This window comes from Nelumbo lutea, chromosome 3 (assembly GCF_056320005.1).
Source record: "Nelumbo lutea isolate HS-2025 chromosome 3, American lotus-T2T, whole genome shotgun sequence".
NCBI classification, from domain to species: domain Eukaryota; kingdom Viridiplantae; phylum Streptophyta; class Magnoliopsida; order Proteales; family Nelumbonaceae; genus Nelumbo; species Nelumbo lutea.
This window is the reverse complement of record NC_142686.1, coordinates 107,619,731-107,647,294: the sequence shown is the minus strand read 5'-3', so window position 1 is coordinate 107,647,294 and position 27,564 is coordinate 107,619,731. Positions and strand designations below refer to the sequence as shown.

The 27,564-nt window shown below is 39.2% G+C and overlaps 1 protein-coding gene across 4 annotated transcripts in view; it reads right to left on the bottom strand.

The window, feature by feature from the left end:
- Positions 1–5,911: 5,911 nt before the first annotated feature.
- LOC148867459 (acyl-CoA-binding domain-containing protein 4-like) overlaps positions 5,912–27,564 on the bottom strand; it is a 43,438-nt gene continuing 21,785 nt past the window's right edge. For all 4 annotated transcript variants that reach the window (XM_088979744.1, XM_088979745.1, XM_088979746.1 and 1 more), the window contains 9 exons: positions 22,658–22,797; positions 21,861–21,987; positions 21,666–21,780; positions 16,971–17,059; positions 13,082–13,165; positions 12,795–12,983; positions 12,289–12,444; positions 11,355–11,414; positions 5,912–6,471 (listed from right to left, as the gene is read on the bottom strand). In XM_088979744.1, coding sequence (XP_088835870.1) covers positions 6,283–6,471; positions 11,355–11,414; positions 12,289–12,444; positions 12,795–12,983; positions 13,082–13,165; positions 16,971–17,059; positions 21,666–21,780; positions 21,861–21,987; positions 22,658–22,797 — 1,149 coding nt within the window. In that variant the 3' untranslated portion in view covers positions 5,912–6,282. The remainder of the gene's footprint in view (positions 6,472–11,354; positions 11,415–12,288; positions 12,445–12,794; positions 12,984–13,081; positions 13,166–16,970; positions 17,060–21,665; positions 21,781–21,860; positions 21,988–22,657; positions 22,798–27,564) is intronic.

Below are 27,564 nucleotides of genomic sequence, written 5' to 3'. Positions count from 1 at the left end.
GGATTACTTCACTAGATGGGTGGAGGCTGAACCCCTAGCCACTATCATTGTACGGGCAATTTAGAACTTCTTTTGGAAGAACATTATTTGCCACTTTGGTCTCCCCCACATGCTGGTGACGAAAAACGGAAAACTGTTCGATGATGCTAAATTCCGAGAATGGTGCACCTCCCTCGGCATCAAGCAACAGTACACCTCGGTGGGCTAACCCCAGACGAATGGCCTGGCCGAGGTCACGAACAAAACCATCTTGTATGAACTAAAGACCAGGTTGGATAGAGCTAAAGGCCTGTGGACCGATAAACTACACAGTGTCCTCTGGGTGTACCAAACCACACCTCAGACAATGATGGGAGAAACCCCTTTCGGCCTGACTTACGGCACAGAAGCAGTGATCCCAACGGAGATTAACCAACCAACGCTTTGGATCCAAGGGTATATAGAGGCCGAGAATGACGAAGCGCTCAGAGCAAACTTAGACCTGCTGGAAGAAACCCGAGAACAAGCACAAATTAGGATGACCGCCTATCAGTAGCGAGTGGCCCGCTACTACAACTCTAGAGTGAAAGAAAGGCACTACAGAGAATGAGACCTTGTCCTCAGGAAGGTCATGGTTCCCGAACCTGGAGTAGGAAAGCTGGACCCCAATTGGGAAGGCCCCTACTGGATTAAACAAGCTCTCGGCCCTGGCACATTTCAGTTAGAAAGCCTAGATGGAAGACCCGTCCCTTGGATGTGGAACTCGGAGGACCTCCGGATGTACTATAGATGAATGTAATTTTTTTTATAAAGGTAATGAATGAATGGATGAAGCAAAGTTCCTCTTCACTTCACCTCGTCACCTAGGAGCGTGGTGACCCCCTCGGCTATCTACACTTAGCGCAAAGAAAATAATGAGACAGAGCCCTCGGCTTTGCCGGTGGGATGCCTCGGCCACCCCTGAGAGAACACTTGGTAAGAATGAGTCAGGGGAGCTGCACCCCGATGGAGCTGCACCCCGATGGTGCTACTCCGCCGTGGCTCTTCATCCACCCAAGTACCTCGACGGTATACCTTGGCCCTAGACCTCAGCCAGGGTGCCAAGCCTCTTCGGCCTTGCCTAGGATAGCACGGGATTTGGAAGCCAGGCGAGCCCCCACCTTGGCTCCCAATATCCCGACAAGCTAAGACGAGCGTGCAAATAAATAAATACTACGACTGGATCGTGTGTGCCTTGTGTATCGTGATTTCAATCTTTCGGAGGGGCAAGGATCTCTCACAAAAAAAAAAGAAGAAGAAAAAGCGAAAAGGGAAGAGACAACATGCACAAAACACAATATACACAAAACGCAATATACACAAAAAAATGGTTTCATTCACTATTCAGTGTTGGTCTTGTACAACCTTTACAAAATTTTGTATTGCCTTAAAAAAAACAACAAAACAGATGGCAAGTATTACAACAATAGAACAAAAAAGAAGGGGGGAAGTCTATGCCTACGCCTCGTCAGGGATCACTTGCAATCCCTTGACATTAAAAATCAGGCAGCACCAGTAGGAGTGCCTTCTTGGTATCTTCAATACCGATGAGGTAGGATGATGAAGCATACTCCGCCAATGCATCCAGGTAGTCAGAAGACTTCTTATACACCTCCACTGCCTTAGCCGTTGCCTTCTGGAGCTTCTCCCTTTCCCTCTGGAGGTTCTCCTCCGTGGCCTTCTTCTCCTTCTTGGCCTTGTCAGCGCGACCCATGGCCAACCTTGTTCGGTCCCCCAAACCGACAAAGTGTAGACAAGTCTTCCACAAAACCGATCAGCGAAAATAAAAAATAAAAACATATACATGATGAAATATTGAAGAACGTCTTACCTCGGCCAAATGGTACATGCCCTCATCGTAAATAGACTTGGGGTCACTTTGCAGAAGGCGGTAGCAATCCCTCAGCAAGATGGATCCGCTAACTAGCTCCTGACTGACCCCCTCGTCATAGATGGAGTTCCCATCTCGGAGCTGCCATTGGGGGCAGAAAGTCTTACCAGCCCCTTCGGTTCTCTCGGAGGCACCTTGTACTGATGGAGGGGCTAACGAAGGCCCGAATGGGTGCTCCCCAGGCACGGACCTCTGCACCACCTCCTCGGCCAGCCTATCCGTGTTGGCAAGCTTCCGTGAGGGCTCCTCCCTGGTGGTGGGCTTCTTTGGTGCCTCTCCCCCGGTGGTGGGCTTCTTCGACACCTCCACCATCCTCTTCGGTGCCACCACTGACTGCTTCCCCTTGGCAGGTACCTGCGAATCTCCCCCCTTCACTGGGGCAGGGGCAGCTTCATCGTCAGGCCTCTTCGGCATTTGTCATTTGGCCTTCTTCCCAGCCTGCTTTGCCCAGGCCTTCGCCAACAAGCGTTCATTGGCGTCCATTGGCACTTCTGCGAAACAACAAAGGAAAGCAGTTAGCACATTAGTGAAAAAGAAAAGAACGTCGAAGACGCACTAACCACAGAGCCTCTCCTACCGAGGGGGGCTGGGCTAATCCTAGCGAAGACTAGGGGGACCTCCTCCACCAACGGCTTCGTTTGGAATGTTCCCATCACAAGCAAGTGAGCTACTGCTGCAGCCTCTTCGTCTCGGAGTGGTGGGGGACATCTCTCGATGATGACGCAAGCCTCCCCCCAGTCGGACCTAAAGCGCCAGCCCTCGGGGCAGGAGACGTAGAAGAACTTATCCTTCCACCCATGAATGGACGAGGGGTTGTGCACTAGCTTCCCTCTCTCGGATGGAAGTAATACATGTTGGCCTCGGAAGCATGCTTCCTCGGCACGAACATGGCACAGAACAGTTTCAACGTTAGCTCCACGCCTCTGAGCCGAGTCCACACCATCATCGCCACGATGTTTCAGAGGGCGTTGGGTATGAGCTAACTAACAGTGATGTTGTACCACTCCAACAGCTCGGAGATCAAGGTTGGGAGGGGAAACCTAAGGCCAAACTCTAAAAAATGCTAGTAGATACAGATTTCCCCCTCCTCAGGGGTCCACAGCCTATCGCCCATGTCAGGGACCCCTCAGGCTGTAAGATCGGGGAATATGGAACCTCTTCACCAAGGATTTGACTTGGCACACATCTAAGGAGCTGTCAAACTCCGAACGTGGGACTCCAGCATTAGGCACCCTTCGGGCAGCACTCCCTTCTACTGGTCCGGCAACGAGTTCCATGGCATCATCCTCGAAGAGAGGAGATCCCTCAGGCTCCCTCGATGATGCTGAGGTAGCGCTTTCATGGGGAGAGTCATTTCCCCAGTGACTGCTTTCGACACCCCCCGAGGATAACCTCTCCCTCAAAACGGCCACCTCCCGTTGAAGGGGGGCTACAACTAAAGAACCTAGAGAAGACAAGGGAGAGGGGGTTGTAGGAGAGCTCCCTCCTGAGACGTTCGGGAGTTCACTGCACTCGTGACCAGAGTCTAAAAATGACATGTTAAGATTACCTAAAAGAGGGTGAAATGTCCAGAAGAAGAGAAGAAGTAAAAAAGTTCTGGAGAATTGAGAGTTGGGGAGTTGCGTTCGCTCGAGAGCAAGGGCGTCTAAGCTCAAATGGAGATGAAAATCACTGCTAGGGCCCCTTTTAAAGGAAAATGAACGGCCTGGATTTCTCTAAATCCAATGGATGCGGGAGCCCTCTAGCGCAGGCCCTCGGAAGACAAAACGATGCCCAAAGCAACGGTTCAGATCAACGTAGATCCAACGGATGCGGAAGCCCCCCGCTCCTGCTAACCAGTCTCATCGCACCTCCTAGTGCATGCCCTCGGAAGGCAAAACGACGTCGGGTGGACCGCGAAGATCACCCATGGTAACCCGTCGAGCAAACCGAAAGGCCCGTTCATCACGGACCACCAGGCGAACCGTTCAACTCGGAAAACACTGGACTCCTAGGATGGTTGTCCCCTGCACGGTAGCCCCGCTAACATGACCTACCCGTGTGGGATACGGGACACCCCCGCCAAGCCAAGGCATCCACACCGCTCGCACTTCTGAACCGAAGAGTGGCATCGTGAACAACGAAGACGATGCCACTGCATGACATCCCTCTATTGATGAATCCAAAGGCATAACGGCCACTACTCCCAGTGACCGAAGCCAAAGCCTTACTTCGATTGTTACCCTTATTACGGGCGAAAATCGTGGCTTCACCTCGGTCTCGGGAGTGGGGGGCAAGTGATGTGGGTTAGCTTGGCCCAGCCCACTAACGCCTACTAACGTCAGCCACAGTAGGAGGGAGCCCTGCTACCTCCGTACGGAGCCAATCACATAACTATCTAGTATACCGCTAGGGCCTGTAGCCTGACCTCGCACGGCTCTCATCCGAGGCGTTCATCTTCACCTACCACCAGCACACTCATTGTCTACCTAGCATTAATTCAAGGAGATCTGGTGCATCCGAGGACTCTCTCCAAGAGCGCTTTTGCACTCTCCCCTGCTTTACATCTCATACTGACTTGAGCGTCGGAGCCTCTGCCTCGAGTATCTACCCCGAGGTTTCTGACACTCCCTGTCTTGTAGTATCTCAGGTTACTAGGGACTTTGCCTCGACTTGCAATCCTCGGGCTACCATAATCCTCGGAAGGAGTACTTCACCTCGGTTTGTTGTCCTTGGCTTTGGTCAACCTCTTCCGAGGCCCTGAGGTCCTCAGCTAGCACTCGAATCCTAAAGAATGAATTTACCTTATTGCCCTCGTCCAACCCGTGCGACAACATTCCTCAACAAAAATATAAATGAAGGCTATTCAAATGTGTTTCAGAAAAATAAATCATTAGAAAATAGATCTAATAAATTTTTCTTTTTAAAGTAAACTTATTTAGTATATTCCATCAGCTTAGGTAGTCATTCTATATTCTTCTCACTCTTAATCGTAGCTTTTGTGTGGCATTGAGATAGAAAAGATATAAAAAAAGACACCGGTTCTATAGAATATCAGGTCTGTTTTCAGAAACTTTTTGTTTGCCTAAAGATTTTTTTTTTTAGCTAACGTTTGTGTAAAGATTGTTAAAGCATCTAAATGCATGTGATTAATTGTACATTCGAATATATACACATATATTGTTATTTACAATTCATGTTTTGTCATTTAGGCTGCGTTTGGTTGGAGTGCAAATGCTTGCACTCCGGTTCAGACTTGCATTTGTTTGGTAAGGGTTAAAAAATACATCAATTCTCTATGCAAAAATGTGTATGGACTAGAATTTGCATCGAAAATAAGTGAAAATATTGCTTCTTCAAAACCAAAGAAAATTTTGCTCTCATCGTCGGTCAAAGTAAGTAGGGGCATACCCATTACATCGATTTCGATTATTTTTCTCAAAAGTGAAAAGCCCTCTTCAAGAGAGTTTGAGAGAGTAGAGAACGATTCTGTGCTGCGATAGAGGTAATGACCTCGGACTTTGATTTCTGTAAATGAGAAGTAACGATTTCTGCCTTCGACTATTTTTTTCATCTTTTCATTTGTAAAAAATTAAAAACTGAAATAAAAATTTTAAATTAGACCTAATACAAACCAAATATATGCATTTAAAATATTATTATACGTTATTTAACTTTTTTGGTTAAGCATTATTTAATTGATATATATCTGCTCCCAACAAATTCTCCAACACTGTCCCAATAAGCCATTACAGTGTGCAGTGCGGTGGGGTGGGGTGTGTGTGTGTGTGTGTGTGTGAGAGAGAGAGAGAGAGAGAGAGAGAGGGCATATTGATATGTGATGATTGAACGAACCACTGACTCAGGACCCAGAGGCAGAAACAGTTCAACCTCCAGAGTGGTTTTTAAAACACTGCTTTTAAATCAAGGACAGGCTAACAGACTCGTTAAGATGATTCTTTATAGTTATACTCTTCAATCAAGTTCTGGCCTCGAACATCCAATCCAAGAGCTAACAGTACGTGATTAAATTGCGGAATAATTCCATTTAATGTCAATATAAATCTCCTCATTTCAGTGTACCCAGAATCAAAATTGGTTTTTTCACTCAAATGCTCTTACAATAGAATACAACTTGAACAAGAATGAAAATAAATTACAGTACTAACTGAGCCTCATCTATAACTGAGTTACAAAATATGATAAAGAAAAGCACCTAGGACTTCCTGCTGGCAAATTGACAACTTGATCTTTTATTGCCATCACTAGAAAGAACCAAGGTTTTTTTTAGTGGGTAGGGAAGAATAGATATCAAAGGAAAGGAAGCAAATAAAAGAGGAGAACGATGGTAAAAAGAACTACAAGTTACTATACGTTCTTAGAAGTTAGAACCTTCAGATATCATCAGAATTCTGACTAGATGGGGTTCCTGCAAGCCAACCCCAAACACCACCTGTGCTCTGCTTCTGCTTCGCATTCAAGGCAGCCTGCTCAGAAGCAGCCTTTTGTCGTTGGAGCAACTCAAGTTCCTTTTGTAAGGTCTCCATTGTTTGTAACTTCTGCCGTAGTTCTGCAACATCAACCTGCTCTTTCAAAGAGTTAGAATTGCAGAGAGGACCAAAAGAACAATCTTAGAAGCTTAGATAGAGTAGGAGCTTGGTTCAACAAAGCATAGTTTGGTTGGGAATGGCTTGTATTTTCAGTATTTATTTTGGCCACTCTGAATTTTCACAACTCTATGCCCAAAGGCATAGTCTGCACTTGAATGTTTCTACTGGACACTAACTGCTACTTCAAAGAGGCTGCATTCTTGCTTTTATGAATTATCTATGTTAGAAGACCATCTCCTTTTGCCTATAAATTTGTGAATTCCAGTTCCATTGCACCACAGCAGTCGTTTTGATTCATCTTGCTGAACATGATATAGAATCTGAATACTTATAAGGAAAAAGATGGTAACTGCAAATATTCATCTGTTTTGTTAAATCAGTTGGGGTATGTTTAAAACTATAAAAATACTTTGCAAAGAAAGGCATCTACATACACATTTCACAGGGAAAGATACAAAATTTTCAAATTTGAAATAACATGGACAAGACTCCAGAAACACAGATACAAGTGCAACGCCCACCGGCAAAAGAAAAAAAAAAAAAAGAACTGCTTTGAGTTACTAAAACTAAAAAAGTTATTCTGAAAACAAGATTAAACTGCTTAATCAGTTCCAATAATCCCGGTTCTTAAACCTTAAACAGATAAAAGATACAAATAAGAGTTCTCTGAAGAGTGAGTGCATGAACAGGAATAAGTCAAAGAATTGAAAAAAGAGGGAATAAGGTGGTGTTTGGTAGCGCTGAAAAGACCTCCAAACACCGAAATTTTTGCTTTTCGGTGCTTCAGGGTCGTTTGGCAGCACATCCGAACTCGACCGCTGGAGTCTGAAAACTCCTCCAAATCGTTCAGCGGGTCTGCTACCTCCAAATGCGCTCAGAGATGGCGGACGATATTTTGTTCCCCAAAATACCCATCTTTTCTTTCTCTTCTTCTTCCCTCATCCCGTTCTCGTTCTCCTCTGCTCTTCTGTGACCATGATAACGAACTGTCCTTGTAACAGCCTAATAGGCAAGGTTTAAAATTTCGATACGATATGCCCAATACGAGGCGTATTGCACCGTATCTTTGAAAAACAAATACAAGATACACATGGAATTCGGGCATCTCGTCTTTTTTCATGCGTATCAGACTCGTATTGGGGGTGTATCGGGGCATATCGGTAGGGTATCGACGAAAAAGATGCAGCCAAAAACTGAAAAAACAAATAAGGGGGGAAAGCAAGCTTCTTTTCCCTGCAATAAGCCTTCTTTCACCCCCAAATGACTCTAAAACTCCAAACCTCATTCCTAGAGTATTAGATTTGCAAAAAATTGCAAGAAACAAGTGTGAATCATTAATTTTTTTGAAGGTTTTTCAAATTTTGAAAAAATATGGAAAAAATAGGTAAGTTTTTCAATTTTTTTATAATATCTTGTGATTTTTTTTTTCTTGAATGTTTAAATATATGTTGATCTACATTTCTTGCATTCAAAATCACAATTTTTTTTTTGTGTTATCAGTAGATTTATGGAAATTTCATGAAGATATTTGGGGAAAATTATATTTTCACTTAAAAGTTGTGCCAATGCATGTTTTATGGTTGGATAGGAGAGTTGGGTTTTTCCCATCCCATAAAACATTAAAACTTAAGAATTATAATTTATAAATTATAGTTAAGCATAGAACTTTTAATGAAATTATAATTAACTACAATATATTTCTTCATAAATCCATTAAAATATATTAATTTAATGTATATACACCTCATTGAGGTCTAATATTTAGTGTTAATGATGTATTTTTATGATTTACTAAAGTATTTATAGTGTTTCCAAGCGTATCTATGTGTATCTTAGTTTTCTCCGATACGCATGCGTATCCAACGTGTATCCCGATACGTCTCTTAAAATTTCCTTTCCGATACACTTGGCATTTCCAATACTTTGAACCTTGCTAATAGGGATTGCCAACTGACCTTCTTCTTCTTCTTCTTCTTCTTCTTCTTCTTCATTGTGATAAACAAAGGAGCAACAAATCATCGCCGACTATCTCTATTCTCTATAACAGGGATGGAGAAAAGAAAAAAAAAAACAATAATGAAAGAAAAGGAGGGAGAACAAGAATGAGGTAAAACAAATGGAGAATTGGAGAGATGGGAAGGGAAGGAGAAGCAGTGGCGCTATTCTCGCCATCGCTGCTCACAAAGCATAGTGGATGTGCCCCTTTGAAAACAAAGCAAAACATTTTTTAAGATAAAAAGTTCTCTCTTAAGTGTGCCCCCTTTCAAAAATTAATAAAAAAATTTTGATCCCTAACACTTGTTTTCCTTTTTCACACCGTTAAACTCCATTTTAATCTTTTTATTTATATTCTTTCTCTTTTTCTCTTTCTTTATAATTATAATAATTTTCTATAAAGAATTATTTAATTTATTGTTTTTTAAGTTTCTTTTATCATTTACATTTATTGATTTACCATTTAATAATGTTTTGTATTTGTTTTATGGTGTTTTATTATTTTATTAAAATAGTTGTAATATTATAATTATCATTAATAGTATATTTAATATTTTTATTTATTGGTTAAGAAATTTTTTATATTTTATGACTTTTAAATAATAATGGCAAATTTTATATCTTACATTATTTTTTATTAGTATTATTATATTACTAACATTATTACCTTTTATGCTTATTTTATATTAATTTTAATAATATTATTTTTATTTTTTATTTTTTATTTTTGATAATATTAAACTTTTTATTACTCTTTTAATGTGTATTTTAATCATTTTGTTTATTTTTTATCTAAATAACAACAGAGGGGTAAATTTGTAAAATACACAGTTCTCAGACACTACAACATTCAGATTACCGAATAACTCCACTATATTCAGATGTCTGCAAAAGTGGAAAAGCAAATTTTCCACTGAATGCTTTCAGAGCTTTTTCAGAGGTATTTTTGCTTGACTTCAGACTTCAGATTTACCAAACGCCACCTAAGTCACAGAAAACATAAGCTAGGGCCTTCTGACTTCCAGTTATCTTTTGGGTGCCATGGAGTTGGGAAAAGGCTTAGATGTAATGGAGCATCATATTCTGCGTAAGTTACATTTTTATCAACATAAAATGGCTTGGAATTTTGTTCAGTTTAAAATATCTGTGCTATTTTTCATCCATTCTTGACAGAAGGCGTTCTGGCTCCCTTACAGCTAAACAGGTGCATCCTAAAGTTCAAATTCTAATGTTGTTTGTCTATCTTAATGGAAAGGATATTTAGGTCACCTTTCCTGGTTGACCTCCAGGTTGATTTTGGTTACTATGAAAAGCTTAGTCTCTTTAAATGAAAATTAGTGGGACAAACATCTTAAAAAAAAAAAAAAAAACATATGGAAAAGCTAGATTCTTTACAGAGGCATTAAGAAAAGGAAAATCAGGCTGGGCCCACCCAACCCTGGCTGAGCCCAAGCATGAAACTTTTGGGATTAGGCTGAGATGGGCCTGCGGCCCAAAATTGGCCCAATGTAGTGATCCTGAACCCAGCAAAGTTTAGAATAAAGAACCTCAGATCCAGTGTTTTAAAGAATAAAGAACAACTCCTAGAGACTGAGGTGCAACTGGCACCTGAATAAAACGAGGCACTACTTGGAAAAAAAAATATAAGAAAATGCTATATATTAAAATTTGACAGAACTTATTTGTTATAGATGATATAACATGGTAAGACAGTTGTGCTCACAAGAAATCAGGAGAAAATTAATAATAATAATAACAACAACAACAATAATAATAATAATAGAAATAGATAATATAACATGGTATAATAGATACGCAAACTTTGCATATTGAGAGTATCGATACTTTGAACCTTGCTTAATATACAAGAATATACAGATTTAACTTCTAAACTAAAATGTCCAAAATAAGACTCACTTATGAGCCCAAGTATGCCAGACACACACCTTTCAAATTTGAATCCAAATTCTCTGCACTTTTCTCCTGAGATCCCATTCAGTGTGTGAAAGGGACACCTGCCACACTGTGCAGGGAAACATGCATATCCTAACTCTTCAAAAAATCTGATAAGGCTAGGGTTGGGCCGAGACTAGATCTTGTAGGCACATCAGTGAGCAAACTGAGTAAGCAATGTGCAATACCTGCCCCAAAAGTGTGCTCAAGTAATTGCATGGGTGGCGCACTTACAAGACAGGTGTTTCACTCTGAGTGTGTGCTTACAGCTTACTCAAGTGTGCTCACTTAGTGTGCTTACAAGCCCAGACCTGTTTTGGTCAGTCCAAACTTAGAAGAAAGAAAATTAGAAAGGCCCATTATGGTGGCACCTCTTAAGTTCTCTATTCCTTTTCAGTTTATAATCTAAGCCATTGGATTGGAATTAGCCAACCACTCAGATCAAGTTGATTCTTAACTTATATTACGCAGCATATATGTATAATATTATATATATATATATACTCTTAAGTTCTCTATTCCTTTTCAGTTTATAATCTAAGCCATTGGATTGGAATTAGCCAACCACTCAGATCAAGTTGATTCTTAACTTATATTACGCAGCATATATGTATAATATTATATATATCTATATATATATATATATATATATATATATATATATATATATATATATATAATCATGTATTATAAAAATCTATAACAAATTATATACAAACATATATGACCTGGCCCAGCCTGAACTCAACTTTGGGTCTTTATTTAGGCACATACCCAGCCCAAACTTCTAATAGACCTGATGGGCCAGGGGCACCAGGCTCGGGCCAGCCCAATCCAATGCTCAGCCTTATGAGAATCAGGCAATATCTGACTGAGTAGGCAAGAACCAGCAAAAAGTTTGCACGCACCTCAAGTTTAAAACACCTCGACTGCTCTGTAGAAAGTTGACCACGGACAGATTGGAGTTCCTACAAAATCCACAATATGATATTTAGAATATGGTTTTTTACATTTTCACTACAGGAACCTTTCAAATTTGCACATATATGATCCAAAGTTAACTTTGCATTTCCTCAAAGGCATGACTGCTGAAACTAGAAATCTTTGACTTCAATCTGAACTTGATGCTCCAATCAATGTCACTTGGGTGACACATGTTTTCCAGTCCCATATTCATTAATCCTAGTAAAACTGTTGTATATATCTTCTCGGAATTTTGCACAAAGCAGGTTTCTAGCATTCAACTTTTTCACAAAGCTTGTACTATTTCTATATCTATTTAATAAAATACCATTCATTCATCAAAAAAACTTTTTCACAAAGTCACAAATCTAAGAAAAGTCACTATTAACCCATTTGTAGATTTTTATGCTCCAGAATGTAATCCACCTTACAGTGTATATGCAACCACTCCCCACCCCCCCACCCCCACCACATTTAATAACTTTGATCTCACTCTCAGGCAGTGTATTATCTAGTTACACAGGATTAGAAAATGGCTTCTGGATTCTACTTAGAGGCAAGCAAATCATCCAAACTCCCTTTTTTCTATTAATCTAATCCAGAGACTCAGCCTTTTAGAACCCTATAAAAGTCTAATCCCTACTTATGGATTTCATGACTTGTATATGGTGACATCTTAACCATTGTCTTCTATAAATTGATGATTTAATATAGCAACCAGAAAGAAAAAGGAAGTGATGGAAAACAGGAAATGTCTAAAACCATATAATTGAAAACACGAAACAAGATTTCACCCTCCCTTCCCTCAGAAAATATACAAGCACAATTAATAATGCTTGCCCATTTCTTAAAGATAACTAATACACTAGTAATGCTTGCCTTGGTAAGCTCTGTGTTTTGTGTCTCAGCTTCTGCCAACTCTTGCTTCAACTGAAGAGACTGCAACTGCTCCTTTTCGAGTGATGCTTCTAGTTCTTCTTTCTCTGCCCTCAAGGATGCTATAAGCCGTTTATTGCTCTCTTCACTTTTGGTGTTCTGCATAAGAGATTCTCAGAATGTGAGAGAAAAATCTATGATACCCTGATACCTGTACAAGGGTACCATATCGTGTTGGATGCTTCTAGTGTAAATTCCATATCCAACACCATATCTAGAATTTTCCTGTCTGGATAATATAATCGAAATAGAAACTTAAGAGAGTGAAAAGATATTCCCAATTAAACCATATGAGCAACTATTAACCATAAGGTTAAGAAACAATAGCATCTCTAGCAAATCCAAGCTCCTGAGATACTATTATCTTTTATGGTATGTAATGCATCTACCTGCAGATTGAACACCTATGAGCAAGACTACAAACACAATATTGTGTAATATCACCTTACCATGGATTCTGAGTCAACATTATCCATGACAATTTCCCGTATTTTTCCTTCTTGACCAACTTCAAACTCAGACTCCATATCTCTGGCAACATTTTCGGCATTATGGAGGCCAGCAACACTGTCAGGAACAGGGTTATCCATCATCTTTGATTGCAAGGTTGATTTGTGGCTTGGTTTTAGAACATGAATCTAACAAGCAGCAAAGACAATTAATAAAGAGTAAAAGAATTGTTTTTTTTTTTTTAAGTTTGAAAACAATGAACAAAAGTACCATAGTTACTTCTAACCTCATTGCTATACCGCCCATTATATCCACCAAATGACACAAGAACATCTTCACCATTGTAGGAGCTGACAACCAAACTCAGGCCCTACAACAAGAGATTTCAGCTAATAAGAGGTAACCCTTCTGGATCTACTGCTGGAAGCAAAAGCAATTTGGCAATTCTACCAAATCAGGGTACCTTCAACCTTTCTTTGATTTTGCAAAATGTCTGTTGATTTCTGACTTAATGTAACATTTCAAGCTACATTTAAGACCAAAAATCTTGATTCATATTTAAGATTAGAGAAATGTTGTAATCTCTGTTACATCGTCCTTTAAAGGTTAATGGTTTGAACTTTGAACCAACCCTGACAAAGAATTATTAGACATTTATTATTATAAGTTAATGCTATGAATCTTTGTTACATGGAAATTAGAATGTTGCATCCAGAATGAATAGCACATTCAGATGAATCTCAGGTAGCTGATGATTTGACCATGGCTGGAGTTAACAGGGTGTGTTATATTGTGGAATTCCCTTGTCTTCAAGGGAAAGGAAGTATGTACATTTGATTATTTGCTTGTGGAACCTCCAGTTCAGGAGGAACTTAAATAATTGGGAGGTGGCTTCTCTGATCAGCTTGCTCCAGATTCTATATGACTCGGAGACGACTGGTATAGGGGAAGACAGAAGAAATTGGATGTTTGAGAAATCAGGTAGCTTTTCTGTAAAATCAATTTTCAATTATGTAGCAAGGGAGGATACCACTTCTTTTCAAGTGACAAGATATGGATCAAAGCTGTATCATCTAAACTGACCTTCTTTGTATGGTCAGCAGTGCTGGACAAGATCCTAACAAAAGAAAATCTAGTCAGAAGAGGGTTAGAGGTGGAGGATTTGGCCTGCCCTTTATGAAATGGAAATGTGGAGTCATCTAGCCATTTGCTGATTCACTGAGTTTACTCACTGGATCTGGTTAAGACTGGTAGGCCTGTTTGGTGTAAAGTTGTGTTTCCCAGCCTGTGAAGGGATTCATAGAGGCATGGTGTCTAGAAGGATTAAGTAGGCCCGGAAAGGTAGCATGGAGCATACTCCCCTCAGAAAATTTCTGGGATGTGTGGTGTGAACGAAACAGCCGATTATTTGAAGGGAATCGGAATCCACGGCTAATTCATGGTAGGCAGTTCACCCTTTACTTGGAAATAGACATTCTAGTTTTTTAATTTTGATTTCCTTTTTGTAAGGAATGGATAGATTGCTCTGGGCATTGGGCTGTAATGGGCAGAACTGTATATCATCTGTTCAGTTTCTCATTGTACAAGGGCTTCATTGTATTTTGTCTTTTTGATTTTAATGAAATACTTTACCTTACAGTTTCAAAAAAAATTGCATTTGATAATATTTAGGTTTTTTATTTTTTTTAGGAGGTAAATATGTGTGATAAACCAGGATGTCTAATTTGGTTATTTTAATTTATAGGTTGATGGTACTTAAACAGTAATATTTTGTAGAAACTTCCTGCTGTTAGTAGGGGTGTGAATTGATCGAATTCAATTTGATATCCATTGGATATTGAAAAAGAAAAACTGAATTCTAATTCAATTAAATAATCACGATTCAAATTTAGACAATTAATTATTTTAGGTAACTAATATATACAACATAAATATTTTATCTATATAGAGTAAATAAATATATAAATTATTTATATATTATATATTAATTACCTATATATATATATATATATATATATATATATATATATATAATCAGTTCAGATATTCATCAAATCAAATCAGGCCATCATCGTCCACACCTTATCCCAACTATATGGGATCGACCACATGAATCTTGTTTCACTAATCCATTCTGTTTAACACCATATCCACTGTTAAATTATTAGTGCTTAAATCATTTCTTACTACTTCTACTCATGTCCTTTTTTATCTACTCCAAGCCCTTCTAGCCCCTTAAACTTGTAGGTTGTAACAAATCACTTCTTCTAACTGGTATTGTTGATGGTCTTCTATGCACACGACCAAACTATCTTAGTATACTTTCTATCATTTTATCACCTATTGGAGCTACTCCTAGGCTTCTACAGATGACTTCATTCTTGATCCTATCTTTTTTAGTTTTTCCATTCATCCATCTTATCATTCACATTTCTACCACACTCATTTTTTGGACATCTATTTCTTGACTGCCCAACACTCTGATGCATACAGAATAGCTGGGCTTACTACTATTTTATAGAATTTTCCTTTTAATCTAAGAGGTATTTTCCAATCACATAAAAGTCCAGATGCACCCCTCCATTTTTCTCACCTTGCTCTAATTCTTTGGGTGACATCTTCCTCAATCTCTCCCTTGTATTGAATTATTGAACCAAGGTACCAGAAATGATCACATTGAGTTATCTCTTGGTCTCCAATCCTAAGTATTTCCTGATTTACACTTCTATTATTACTAAAAGCACATGTTATGTACTCTAGTTTAGTCCTACTTATTTTAAAACCTCTTGAATCTAAGGCATTTGTCAATAAACTTAATTTCACATTTAATCCTTCATTAGTTTCATCATTTAAAACAATGTCATCCGCAAACAACATGCACCATGGAACTTCCTCCTGAATATGTTTAGTCAATTCATCTATAAGCAATACAAACAGATAAGGGCTAAGTGTTGAACCTTGGTGATGACCCATTGTAACTGTAAAATCTGAAGTCTCTTCCACTGGTTTTCTAACATTGGTTGTTGCCCCCTCATACATATCCTTAATTAGGCCTATATACCTATTTTCAACCCCTTTCTTTTCCAAGGCCCACCATATTATTTCTCTGGGACTGAGGACTCTATCATATGCCTTTTCTAGACCAATGAACACCTTATGAAGATCTTACTTCTTATTTTTGAACTTTTCTATTAACCATCTCAAAAGAAATATAGCTTCCATGGTTGATCTCCCTAATATAAAGCCAAATTGATTCTTTGATATACTTGTTTCAAGTTGTAATCTTTGTTTAATTACTTTCTCCCAAAGTTTCACATTGTGGCTCATAAGTTTAATCCCCTAATAGTTATTACAACTTTGTATGTCAAATTTATTCTTAAATATAGGCACATCAAATTGAATCAAATCAGGTCATATCCAAATTTGGTTCGTTTATGTCAAATCTTGAATTTGAACTCAGTTTCAGATACATATACACCCCTAGCTGTCAAATGTACTAGCTTCTTAGTCACCCCACCTATTTATGGTAGACCAAGACTATACAAATTAAATACACAAATTGATAAGCTGTACTTAACTACAACAGATTCTTTTCTATTATTGAGAAAAACTTATAATAGAAAGGAAGTCAACATTGGGTTCCTATTATTCCATAAACAATGAGCAGTCCCTAGAGGTTGCATATAAGTTTTCAAATAATGAGCCTCCAATTTCAAAGTAGCTTTTACAGAAAGATGATTTTTGCAACTGTACCTTATGTATATCTAGGACTTATTTTCATAAATGAGTATCTAGACTTCTAGATAATCAGATCAAATCCACAACTTAAACCTTGGGTGTACAACTTTGTGATTAATTTCAATCCTATAATGTACAATGGACATGTCATTTTGCAAATATATATATATATATATATATATATTTAATGCTCATAATCTTGCTAGATATTATTGTAAGGCTTTCTGACTTCAATATATCCAACAGATGAGCAAGAGCTCTACTATATAACTCATTTTTTGCAAAGATACTCAAAATATTTGCTTGCTTCTAGTTGATGGGTAAGTACACTCTTTCATATGTCATATCATCTGCCACCTCCTTTCCATATGTCCTTTGAATTGAATTTTTCCTTACCAAAAAGAAAAGAAAGAGATATTTAAAGAAAAGAAGCATACCTCACTAGCAAGAGGTACACGTCCTTGAACAGTGGTAACAACTGACCAAACAAGTGTGGACATGTTTAAAACAATAGTTTCTGAGACACCTGTGACAAGAAAGAAAGACTTAATTACCAACAAAAAAAGTGAAATAAAAATGCATTGTAATTCCATCAGAAACCTCAGATCAGCATGTTTTTTAAATTTTCTTCTGAAATTTAGTCAAAACTCGGAAGTGATATTGAGACAGAGATTTCCTTAGACCCCTTCATGCATCTGAACTCCAAAAGTAAAACAGATGACAAAGTTACCAAGGCATCTAGGCAATTCTGGGTGACAGTGGGGTTTGTAATTCCATCAGAAACCTCAGATCAGCATGTTTTTGAAATTTTCTTCTGAAATTTAGTCAAAACTCGGAAGTGATATTGAGACAGATTTCCTTAGACCCCTTCATGCATCTGAACTCCAAAAGTAAAACAGATGACAAAGTTATCAAGGCATCTAGGCAATTCTGGGTGACAGTGGGGTGCCTAGTTGCCTAGATGGGAATTTAGGTAATAAGAATTTTATAAAATAAAGAATTAAATTTTGTCTAGCTCCCTAGTTTTGTATACTACTCAGCATGCATATTAATTGAAATAAGAGCAATTATCCTCATTAAGAACATTAAATTTCCCCTTAAAGCATGACAAATCATCATATCTAAAAGATAAAAGTATTTTAAATGTATTAATTTCAATATTTTTAAAATAATACTAATATAACAAGTATTTAATAGAGAAATGTCACATCAATTAGAAACTAAAGGCTATAATTTTATATGATAAAAATTTATGATAGAAAATAAAAGAGAAAAAGAACAAGGATAGAGCCGCTGTTTTAGTTAATGTAAGAAACACAGAGAGAGAGAAAGAGAGAGAGAGAGAGAGAGAGAGAGAAGGAGAAATAAAACATCTTTATACTTCTATTCTACATGTAAGCACTGCATGGAATAGTTTGATCATCACTGTCCATAGATATATATTTCTGTGGGGAAGGTGAGAAATGTTAGAGTTCACAGAACAGGGGTATTTTGGTCATTTGGGTGCATCTGTGTGAGAGTGAAAGGTCTGTTTTATTTATGTTTAAGTTGTGTGTCCCATCACTTATGAGGGGCAATATTGACTTTCTTGTAACCAAGCTTATGTGAGATAAATGCAAGTGGGTCGACTAGAGAGGTTAGTTTTTTCCTCATCTGGCTGAACCCTTCTTTCCTCCTTCTTCTTCTCTTCCTTCTCCTCTTCTTCTCTGCTTTAACCTAGAATCCAATAGGATTTTACAAGAAACACCCAATGAGATTAGAAACGCCTTGGGGTATTTATAAAGGTAAATAAAGATAAGAGTAGTTATAAGATGATTGACTCTTAGTGCCTTCTAATTTGGGGAAAAGCTTAAGCTAATCCTTAGGGTTTTGGACTTGGAAGTGAAGGGAGTCCTATACTACCATATTACGTTTTGAATTGCAATTAAGATGCTACTTCCTCCAGTATCACGTGGTGTGGAGCTGCACCAGAACCAGGCAGAGAGAAAAAGAGAAACACACGGCATCCTCTATGTGGAGATTAAGTATGTTGGAAGGCTGGTGTTTATACGCAGTCCTTCTAAGATGGCACCAGACAGCAGAGTGGCAGGGACAGATATATCTTCCATTGAGAAGATGGCAGAGGTGGATGGAAGGGGGAAGTCTTCATGCAATGATGGTATTAGAACACCCCACTGATACTGTAGATTAGGCAGGTTCAATAAAGACATGATTTAAATTTAAACTTAAATGCAGTTCCATCTTCCACCCATGATAGAATGTCAGTCAATAGGGCTGGACCATTGACTGACCTAACATCAAGCAATATGTCTGACAGTGTTGCATGGACTCTTCCAAGTAAATGAAGTGTCCATGTCATACATGCATCAGATACCGACCTCCATGGCCTCTTGATGGACACTTCAATATAATGTTTTCCAATATCCACTTGCTTATTGGGCATAAATGAATGGCTAATGTGCAGATAAATGCCATGTTTTCTAGAAACCATTATGAAGTAACAAAGAGAAAATTGTAGACCTTTTTTTATTGGTATATAATGTTAAAATTCCAAAAAAGTATTATTTTAACAGTTTATATTTTTCTAGGCTTGTCCATGAGTTTTTGGTTTTTCTGTCTTGCCAAGCCAGACTCCTGGCCATGCATTGGATTCTGATTCCCATGTCCGTTACCACGCAGCACTGGTGTCTGATAGTGAGTCAGGGCAGTCAGTTATTCAGCTCAGTGGTTTTGTGGGCCTTTGCTCCATCAATAGACTTGTCCTAACTCATCTGTGGCTTTGGTCCTAATGTGTAAGGTCCGGGACCGGTTAATGTAAATTGCAAGAACAAAGGCCTAGAAGGAAAGGTTTGAGCAGAATATTGAGGCTCTCAAGTGTATTCATAAAGTACTCAAGAAAGGGGATAGCAGAAGAAGATTCATATAAAAGAGTTTATATCTGAAGAACCGATTTGAAAATACGGCTGAAGAGAAGAAGCAAAGGATGTTTCCTTTGCTCTCCTAGGCATTTGATTCATTTAATGCCTTCTCCCCACCTTTTTTCTGCAATGCATTCTCCCCACCTGCTGCATTCGCACCCTCACTGAAAATAATAAGAGCTTAATGTGCCAATTACACCAGGAACAGGTGGCTTGTCTTTGGGTAACATGGGATTATTGGCATCAGAAACTGGTAGGGAGCAGTCCTCAAACAATGTCACATCTCAGCTCAACTTTCAATATGTCAGAAGCTCACTGTCATGGTCGTTTGGATACATCTTGGGTTCATCTCATCCATTTTGCTTGGGCACCTCAGTTTTGTCAGTAGTTAGGAGGCATAGGACCAATTCCTCTCACAAAGGATGAGAATTGATGATGGTAGGACTGGTTCTAGGTCTGGGAGGGTGGAAGAAAGAATTTGGGGAGATACAACTTTATAAGGTACACCAAGTGAACAAATCTCTTCCTTTGTACACATTGGTCTTCCTAGGAGGTTTAGATGGCTAAGCCATTTGGTTGCTTTTCTGGGCGGTAAGAAATTTTCCAATGACACTTTTAGGTGGTTGAAAGAGAAAGGATTGGTAGAGAAGTCAAGGGGGAATTACTGATCAAAAGTCAAGGGGGAATCCTCTAGAAGGAAGGTTAGAGTAACAAGAATTAAAGCTGCATACAGAGGTGTTTGATCTGTTTAGCAAAGATTTGGTGGTCATAGACATAGCTAGAGGAAGGAGTAGAAAGTAAAAAAGAAAAATAAATTACCAAAGGAAAAAATTCTATAAAATTAGAGCAGGATGGGAAAAATGGATGGGTGCATCCAGAATCTTATGTAATAGGCAAATACCACTTCAGCTAAAAGGAAGTTCTATAAAACAGTTGTAAGGCCAGCTATGTTGTATTGAGCAGAGTGTTGGGAACTTAAGAAACAGCATGTCCAAACAATGAGTGTAGCAAAAATGCATATGCTCAGATGGATGAGTGGTAAAACTATAAAGGATAGGGTCAGAAATGAAGTCATGTGAAGAAACCTAGGAGTAGCTCCTATATGTGATAAAATGACAGAAAGTAGACTAAGATGGTTTGGTCACAAGCAAGAAGACCATCTACAACACCCAATAGACGAAGTGATTTATTACAAGTTTAAGTGGCTAGAAGAGCAAGGAACAAACTGAAAAGGACTTGGGTGGAAGTAGTAAGAAATAATTTAAGTGCCCCTAATTTGACAATGAATATGGCACTGAACAGAACAGAATGGAAAAACATGATTCATGTAGCTGACCCCATGTAGTTGGGACAAGGGTTAGATGATGATGATGATGATGATGAAATGACCAAAGGAAAACATGGTGCAAACCATTACAACTAGAGGCCATTAGAAGGCTAGGTGGGAAGGGAAGGGGCAAAAAATAATAAAGATCACTAGATTTTGGTCAATATTGGTTTGTTTTGGTCTTTATGGCTTTGGTGTTGCTTCCTAGGCCTTTGGAGGCGGTTTTTGGTGGTGGTGGTGCTGGGCCTAGCAAGGTACTAAAGAGGCAAATGATGGAATGATAACAGAGTGTTGGTTTCTCTCTTGATGTGGACTGTATGCGGTATGGGAACTGAAGTATGTTTGTATATTTTGGTGTGTACCATTTCTTGCTTGGGTTGCAAATCTCACATAGCACTTGTATTATCCCCTTTTTCCTATTTAATGTAATTGTATCAAAAGAATTAAAAATTCAGATGACATGATGATTTAGGATTTAGGAGACTTATCTATCCTACTGTTCCTATCACCTATTAAGAGAACTGTTGCCCTTGGTCACCTACCTCTGAAGGAGTAATTAAATTCAACCTTGATGTTTGTTCTTTGGAAGTGTTTTCTAGGATGGCAAGGTTTTGTACCTTGTATTATCAACCAAAGTCCATTGTCAAGTTACAAGCTTATGATGGTCAGTTAAGGCCCATAAAATCCATGCTTATAGGATTAATAGGAACAGACATCTAAGCATCCATAAACATTAGGGCTGAACTTTAACTTCTGCCTCACTATGTGCAGTTTCTTTTTTGCACTTGTTTGGTAAAAACCAGCAATACTTACCCATAAGTTCAGATAAGTAATAAAAGTAAAAAATCCTTTTAATGACTACAGAATAAAAGTTGAAGAATACACACCAGTCTTATTATCACCCCCACCAACAATGAACCAGTTCTCTCCAACTGTAACACCTGCATGTCCAGCCCGTGGAGTTCGTATTTCACCTTGTGGAGCTGGTCTTGACCATTCCATCTACAACATTCATAACATGAAAGATGTTAAAAATAATATCTTAAAATGAAGACAAGTACCAAAGAAAGCAGATGTCTTACACTTTGCAAATCAAGAACATGCAAATCATTGAAGCATGTGGCATGTGAACCCCCACCAAAGATAAGAAGGTACCGCTCTGCATGCACTGCAGCGGCATGATCAGACCTTGGGGAAGGAGGGACCCCCCTACAAAATAATGAAGCAGAATAAGATTTGAATGCCACTACTAAAGTAAACCCTAAATTGGGTTTTTCTCTTTCAAAGATCAATTGTCTCGACATTTGGATAGAACTTTGTTATATATGAATGCAGTACTCAAAAAAATGCTTCCTTCAATTTTTCTATAACATGTTTTGCAATTCTAAGGGTACATATTTATTCTCTTGTACCCCTTACAAATACACCTATACCACACATCTGGAATATTGTGTCATTTCAAGTGGGTCCCACATGCCAGCACAGATGGGTCCCAAACAATACTCCAGATGTTTGGTGTAGGATTGATTTGTACGGGGTACAAGAAAATATTTTCATATCCTTAGCATTTTTCTTGTTACTTAAGAGAATATTTGAGAATGCAATTACCTTTAAGGACAAGGAAGAAAAAGTAAAATATGCATCCAAAATTACATCTACCTTTAAGGCAATGGCATGGCAATATCACAAGTCACTGTGCTAGGCAAAGAATGGAGGTATTTTAACTCACACATCTCAAGGTCAGTAAGTATTTCTAAAATGAATAACTATAACTCAAGAACCAAGGAAATGGAAGTTTTCTGAATTTGTTATGTGTCACCTGCCTTGTGTCTGTAAACCTTTATGTACTAATACCAATTGAAAACACAAAAATGCTTACACAGTGTCCATTTCATCCCAAGTCATGGTCTCAAGGTCAAGAATATGCAAATCATTCAAGAGAGATCTCCTTGCATCTTCACCACCAAACATGACTAAAGTTGTTCCAACAAGGGTAACTGACTGACCTCCTCGTGAGACCTGTAAAACATAAGTCAATATATGGGAACAGAAAAGCATAATTTGTTTTTTGATAATTGAGAATTAATTCATTAATCAAAGATAAATCTGTCACAAATAAACCCAGAGAGAGGCTCGAGGTGCAGCCTCGCTCTTAAGAAAAAATCAGAACTACATGAAAAAACAAAATACCACTAGTAGAGAGGTAGTACAAAATTACAAAGCTGCCCAAAATAGAGAATCCCTGTTAACCCCTTGTTTTGCAAGAGAAATCAGCCATCTCATTTTCCGATCTTCTTATCCATTGGATCCTCACTATCATATTCCTTGTTAACCAAACCACCTTCTTAATAAGATCTCTTAAAACCCAGACAGTTGGGTCTGGATTCAGCAACCAGACCACAACAACCTGGGAATAACCTTCAATTATCAGCCTTTCTATACCAAGTTTAATAGCTAGCTGAATCCTCTGTACAGCAACTAGAAGCTCTGCTTTGGTAGAGTTTCCTAAACCGATTGGGGCTGAGAATAAAGCTAAGACATTTCTGTCCTTACCTCTCAAGATTCATCCTATGCCAGAGGGGCCAGGGTTACCTTGGCTGCTCCCATCAAGGTTTAGTTTAATGAAACCCTCTGGAGGAGGGACTCAACTGCAACATGACTCTGTTTTGAGGAAGAAGTGTCATCCACTGTTGACCAATTCCTCCAGAAGTCATCAAAGGAAAAAGGCCAGGATAAGTTTGTTGTTTCCAACCAGTGCATTTCCCTTATCAAGATGCAGTCCTTCAACTCGAAGAGACTTGTCTCCTTTCCTCCCAAATAGTCCAAAATGAAGCTTCCCTAATGCACCTCCATATTAAACTTCCTCTTTTTGATTACCTACCAAGGACTGAGGGTTCAAACAGCTGAGAGACTTCTGCTGGCAGCAACCACCTGCAACCAAAAAGGACAAAGATCCAACACCAGATAGCAGTAGAAACAGGGCAAGATAAAAACAGATGGAAACAGTTCTCACCATTGGATTTACAAAGGCAACACCAATTTGGGGACAAGCACAAGTAAATATTAACTATCTCAAGGATCACTTCCCAGCAAAAAACAGAGACCTTTGGAGGAATGGGCTTAGTTCAAACTTCCTTAATAGGAAAGGTGAGAGAGACAGAGGATGGGCAAAGGATTTTGAAGAAAGAAGCAACTGAAAATGAGCCTTTAGGAGAAGGGGACCAAATCCTTTCATCTCACTTAAGGGGGTTCAAACAAACATTAGCCAAGAGAAGTAAAAGGTCTGTCACACAAGTCAATTCTGCCTCCCTTAGACCTCTTCTAAACCCTAAGTTCCATTTCAAAGAAACAGGGGTGATAGGAGAAGAAAGACACCTGGCCACAATCTCATTCTTCCTCAAGAAAACTGAATAGAGAGAAGGAAATAAATCCTTAAGGGCTGAACTACCCACCCAAATGTCTTCCCAAAACCTTACTAAATTCCCAAAACAAACACCATACCTGAAATAATGAAGGAATTGAGGGAGGATCCTTGTAATTGCTTTCCACAGTGATTCCAAAGTAGCCTAACGATACGAGCCAGCATCCCAACCATTGTCCGAGTAACCATGTATACTATCTATAATCTCATGCCACAAGGACTCCCTCTCTCAGGGCCACTTACCCAACAAATCTGTATTCTTACACACTAAATTTCCTAGGCCCAGACCACCTTGTTCTTCATTCCTCCAAACCAAATCCCATCTTATTAAATGATCCTTTTTCTCCTCCCCAGGTTCCCAAAGAAAATTCCTCATCAATCTTTCTAACTCTACCGCCCAAGGAGATGTAATTCTTTTTACAAGAGGCCAACCTTTTTTCAAACTTCTCCAACATTGGATTCCAAAAATAACTCTCTTTAGGATTTGCACCAAGAGGGAGACCTAACTAGGATATAGGTCAAGAGAAAAATGGGCAATCTAAGCACGCTTCAATAGACTCAACAACCCTATCCTCCAAATTTACGCCCACTACACAACTTTTGGTCCCATTGATCTTCAAATTGGATACACTTTCAAACGAAAAGATCAAATATTTAAGATTCCTCACCTTCCTGAAATCATCCCCTTCACAAAAAAATATTATATCATCAGCAAATTGGAGGTGGGTGATTGAAAGACTGCTCCTACCAACTCTCCAACCCCTAATGGCCTCCTCCTCCTTGGCTCTCGAGATTAAACGGCTAAGCACATCAGCTACAAGGGTGAAAAGAAAGGGTGATAAAGGGTCACCTCTAGAATCTGGAAAAAAATCCCTTACGACACCATTAACTAGCACCAAGTAATGACAAGAGCTTATACACCCAAATATCCATTTACAACACCTCTCTCCAAAGCCCTAATTCCTAAGTACCTCCACTAGGAAGGTCCAATCCACCAAGTCATAGGCTTTCTCTAAAACCTAAATCCAACTTACACACAACCCTTGTCAGCCACTCCTTCAAAAGTCCTCAACACATGCATTCGCTATAAAAATCTAATCAGTTATTTGCCTGCCCTATACAAGAGCTCCTTGAGTTTGACTAACATTTGAGGGGAGCACCACTTTGATCCTTCTTGAGAGCACATTTGCCAAGATTTTGTATAAGCTAGTCACCAAGCTAATAGATCTAAAATCCTTTGGGCGTCAAGCTTCACCTTTCTTGGGGATTGGACAATAAATGTTGCATCAACTCCTAGACTAACCTTAAAGCCATCTTCAAATTCCTTAAAAACCTCAATGAGATCATCTTTAATCACCTCCCAACAATCCTGATAAAAAGTCATAACGAATCCATCTGAACCCGATGCTTTTGATTGAGAGAACTGCATGTCTTATCTCTTCTTCTTAAAAGCTCCTCTCCAGCCAAACATTAAAGTCCTCCCCCAATCTTGTCCATTCAAAACCTTCCAAAATATGCCTAGTATTCAAGAGCCTCCTAAATATTGCTTTGAAGTGCTCCACAAAAATACCTGCTATGTCATCCTGGGAGGAAATCTCTTCACGACTGACCTCTAACTTACCCACAAAATTCTTCCTCCTCCTCCCATTGGCTAGTGCATGGAAAAATTTAGTATTCCCATCACTTTCACTAAGCTAATTATTCCTTGATTTCTGCCTCCAGGGAATTTCTTCTCTCAAGAGGACATCTTCCAACTCCTCTTTTAGTTTCCATCTCATATATCTCTTGCAAATTTAAGGAATCCTAATTCTCCTTTCCATCTAATTATTCAATTTGAGACATTAGGAGGGCATTTTGTTCCTCTACTCTCCCAAACTGGACCTTGTTCCACTCTTTCAAATTGGCTCCAAGTCTTTTCAATCTCTTGTGGAATCTAACCCTCTTCCATTTCACTCCTCTCAAATCCTCATTCCACCATTCCTTTATCTTATTCACAAAATTTGGGTGAGTTAGCCACATATTTTCAAACCCGAAGGGTCTTGGTCCATTTCCCAAGGTCTTCTCCAATTTTAATAAGGTAGTCTCTAGGTAAGGCTCTAGCTACTAAATCCCTCCAATGATTCGCCCACCCCTCATTGAAAAGAAACCCATCCAGCTTAGAGCAAGTAAGGTTTTCTCGGAAATTTAACCAAATGAAAATGGTTTGCAGTAGGGGAATCTCCTTCAAAAGTACTGACAAACTCATTAAACTTTCACATGCTGCTTGTGACGGTCTGATGTGGGTTATTGGTTTCATTACAAAGTTTGATTACGTCAAAATCTTCACCCACACACCAAGGTCCCCTCTCAATCTCACTCATAACTTCATGTCTAACTTTAGAACAACACCTTGGAGGTCGGGATGCTGGCATATCTGTCACAAGCATGGAATAGAGGTCAGTACCAAAAACTGAAAACACAAGGTTACCTAATATGAGGTTAGACGGGTGAGCACACAAATTTTGACCACTTTTCCAGAGGTTTGGATTTTTCGGAACCCCTGTACTTGTACTTGCTATGAGTTAGGACCAAGGGAAGGAGAAGCTTGAATTGGAAGTACATCAAAGACCAGCTTAAAGGGTTGCCCCTGTTTTGGCCTGCTCGAGCTAGTCTTTTTGGTAGAGTCTTGTCCAACAATGCCAATATCTTGACCGAGCTGAGTTGTCCAGGCGGACTCCCCTACCAATGACAGGAGCCGTCTGCGCAACTACATCTGACTCAGATGTTCTCTTCCCCAGCACTTCACAAACATTAGCCACATTTCCGATCTTCGGGTCAGAGGAGCTATCCTCTTCCAAAAAAAGAATCTCCGTTCCAAAGAACTCCTCTTCTAGCACACTCCTCGAAAAGCACAAGTCAGTAAGTCACAGCTTCCCCAGGCTTATTGTATCTCCAGTATCCTCTGCATTAGAATCACTACAGTCTTCCTCTACGGTGAGAAATCCTGTTCTAGCTTCTCCATATCACTCTGGAGAACACACCTTGGGTTCCTCCTATCCAGCAAGAGTACCTTTCGATTCTTGGCTGAGATCCATTGGAGCGATGAGCTCTCCTTTGACAGGGCTGCAGCTTCAGTTGAATTACTTGGAGAGCTCGAGAAGGAAGACGATATAGGGTTCTTACCCTCTATCAAAGGAGACTTCCTTGCCATGTGATTTTTATGAATGCATTCTTTGAGTCATTCGAAAGGTCCTTAGACCTCGGCCCAGAATCGTTGTTTTGGCCCACTCCTTGCCCATCTTGTATTAAAGGCCCATTTCCCCGGTTTAAGCTCCTCACGTGACCAGCTGTGACCAGCTGGCCTGGCCCAACAATGCCAAAGAGCT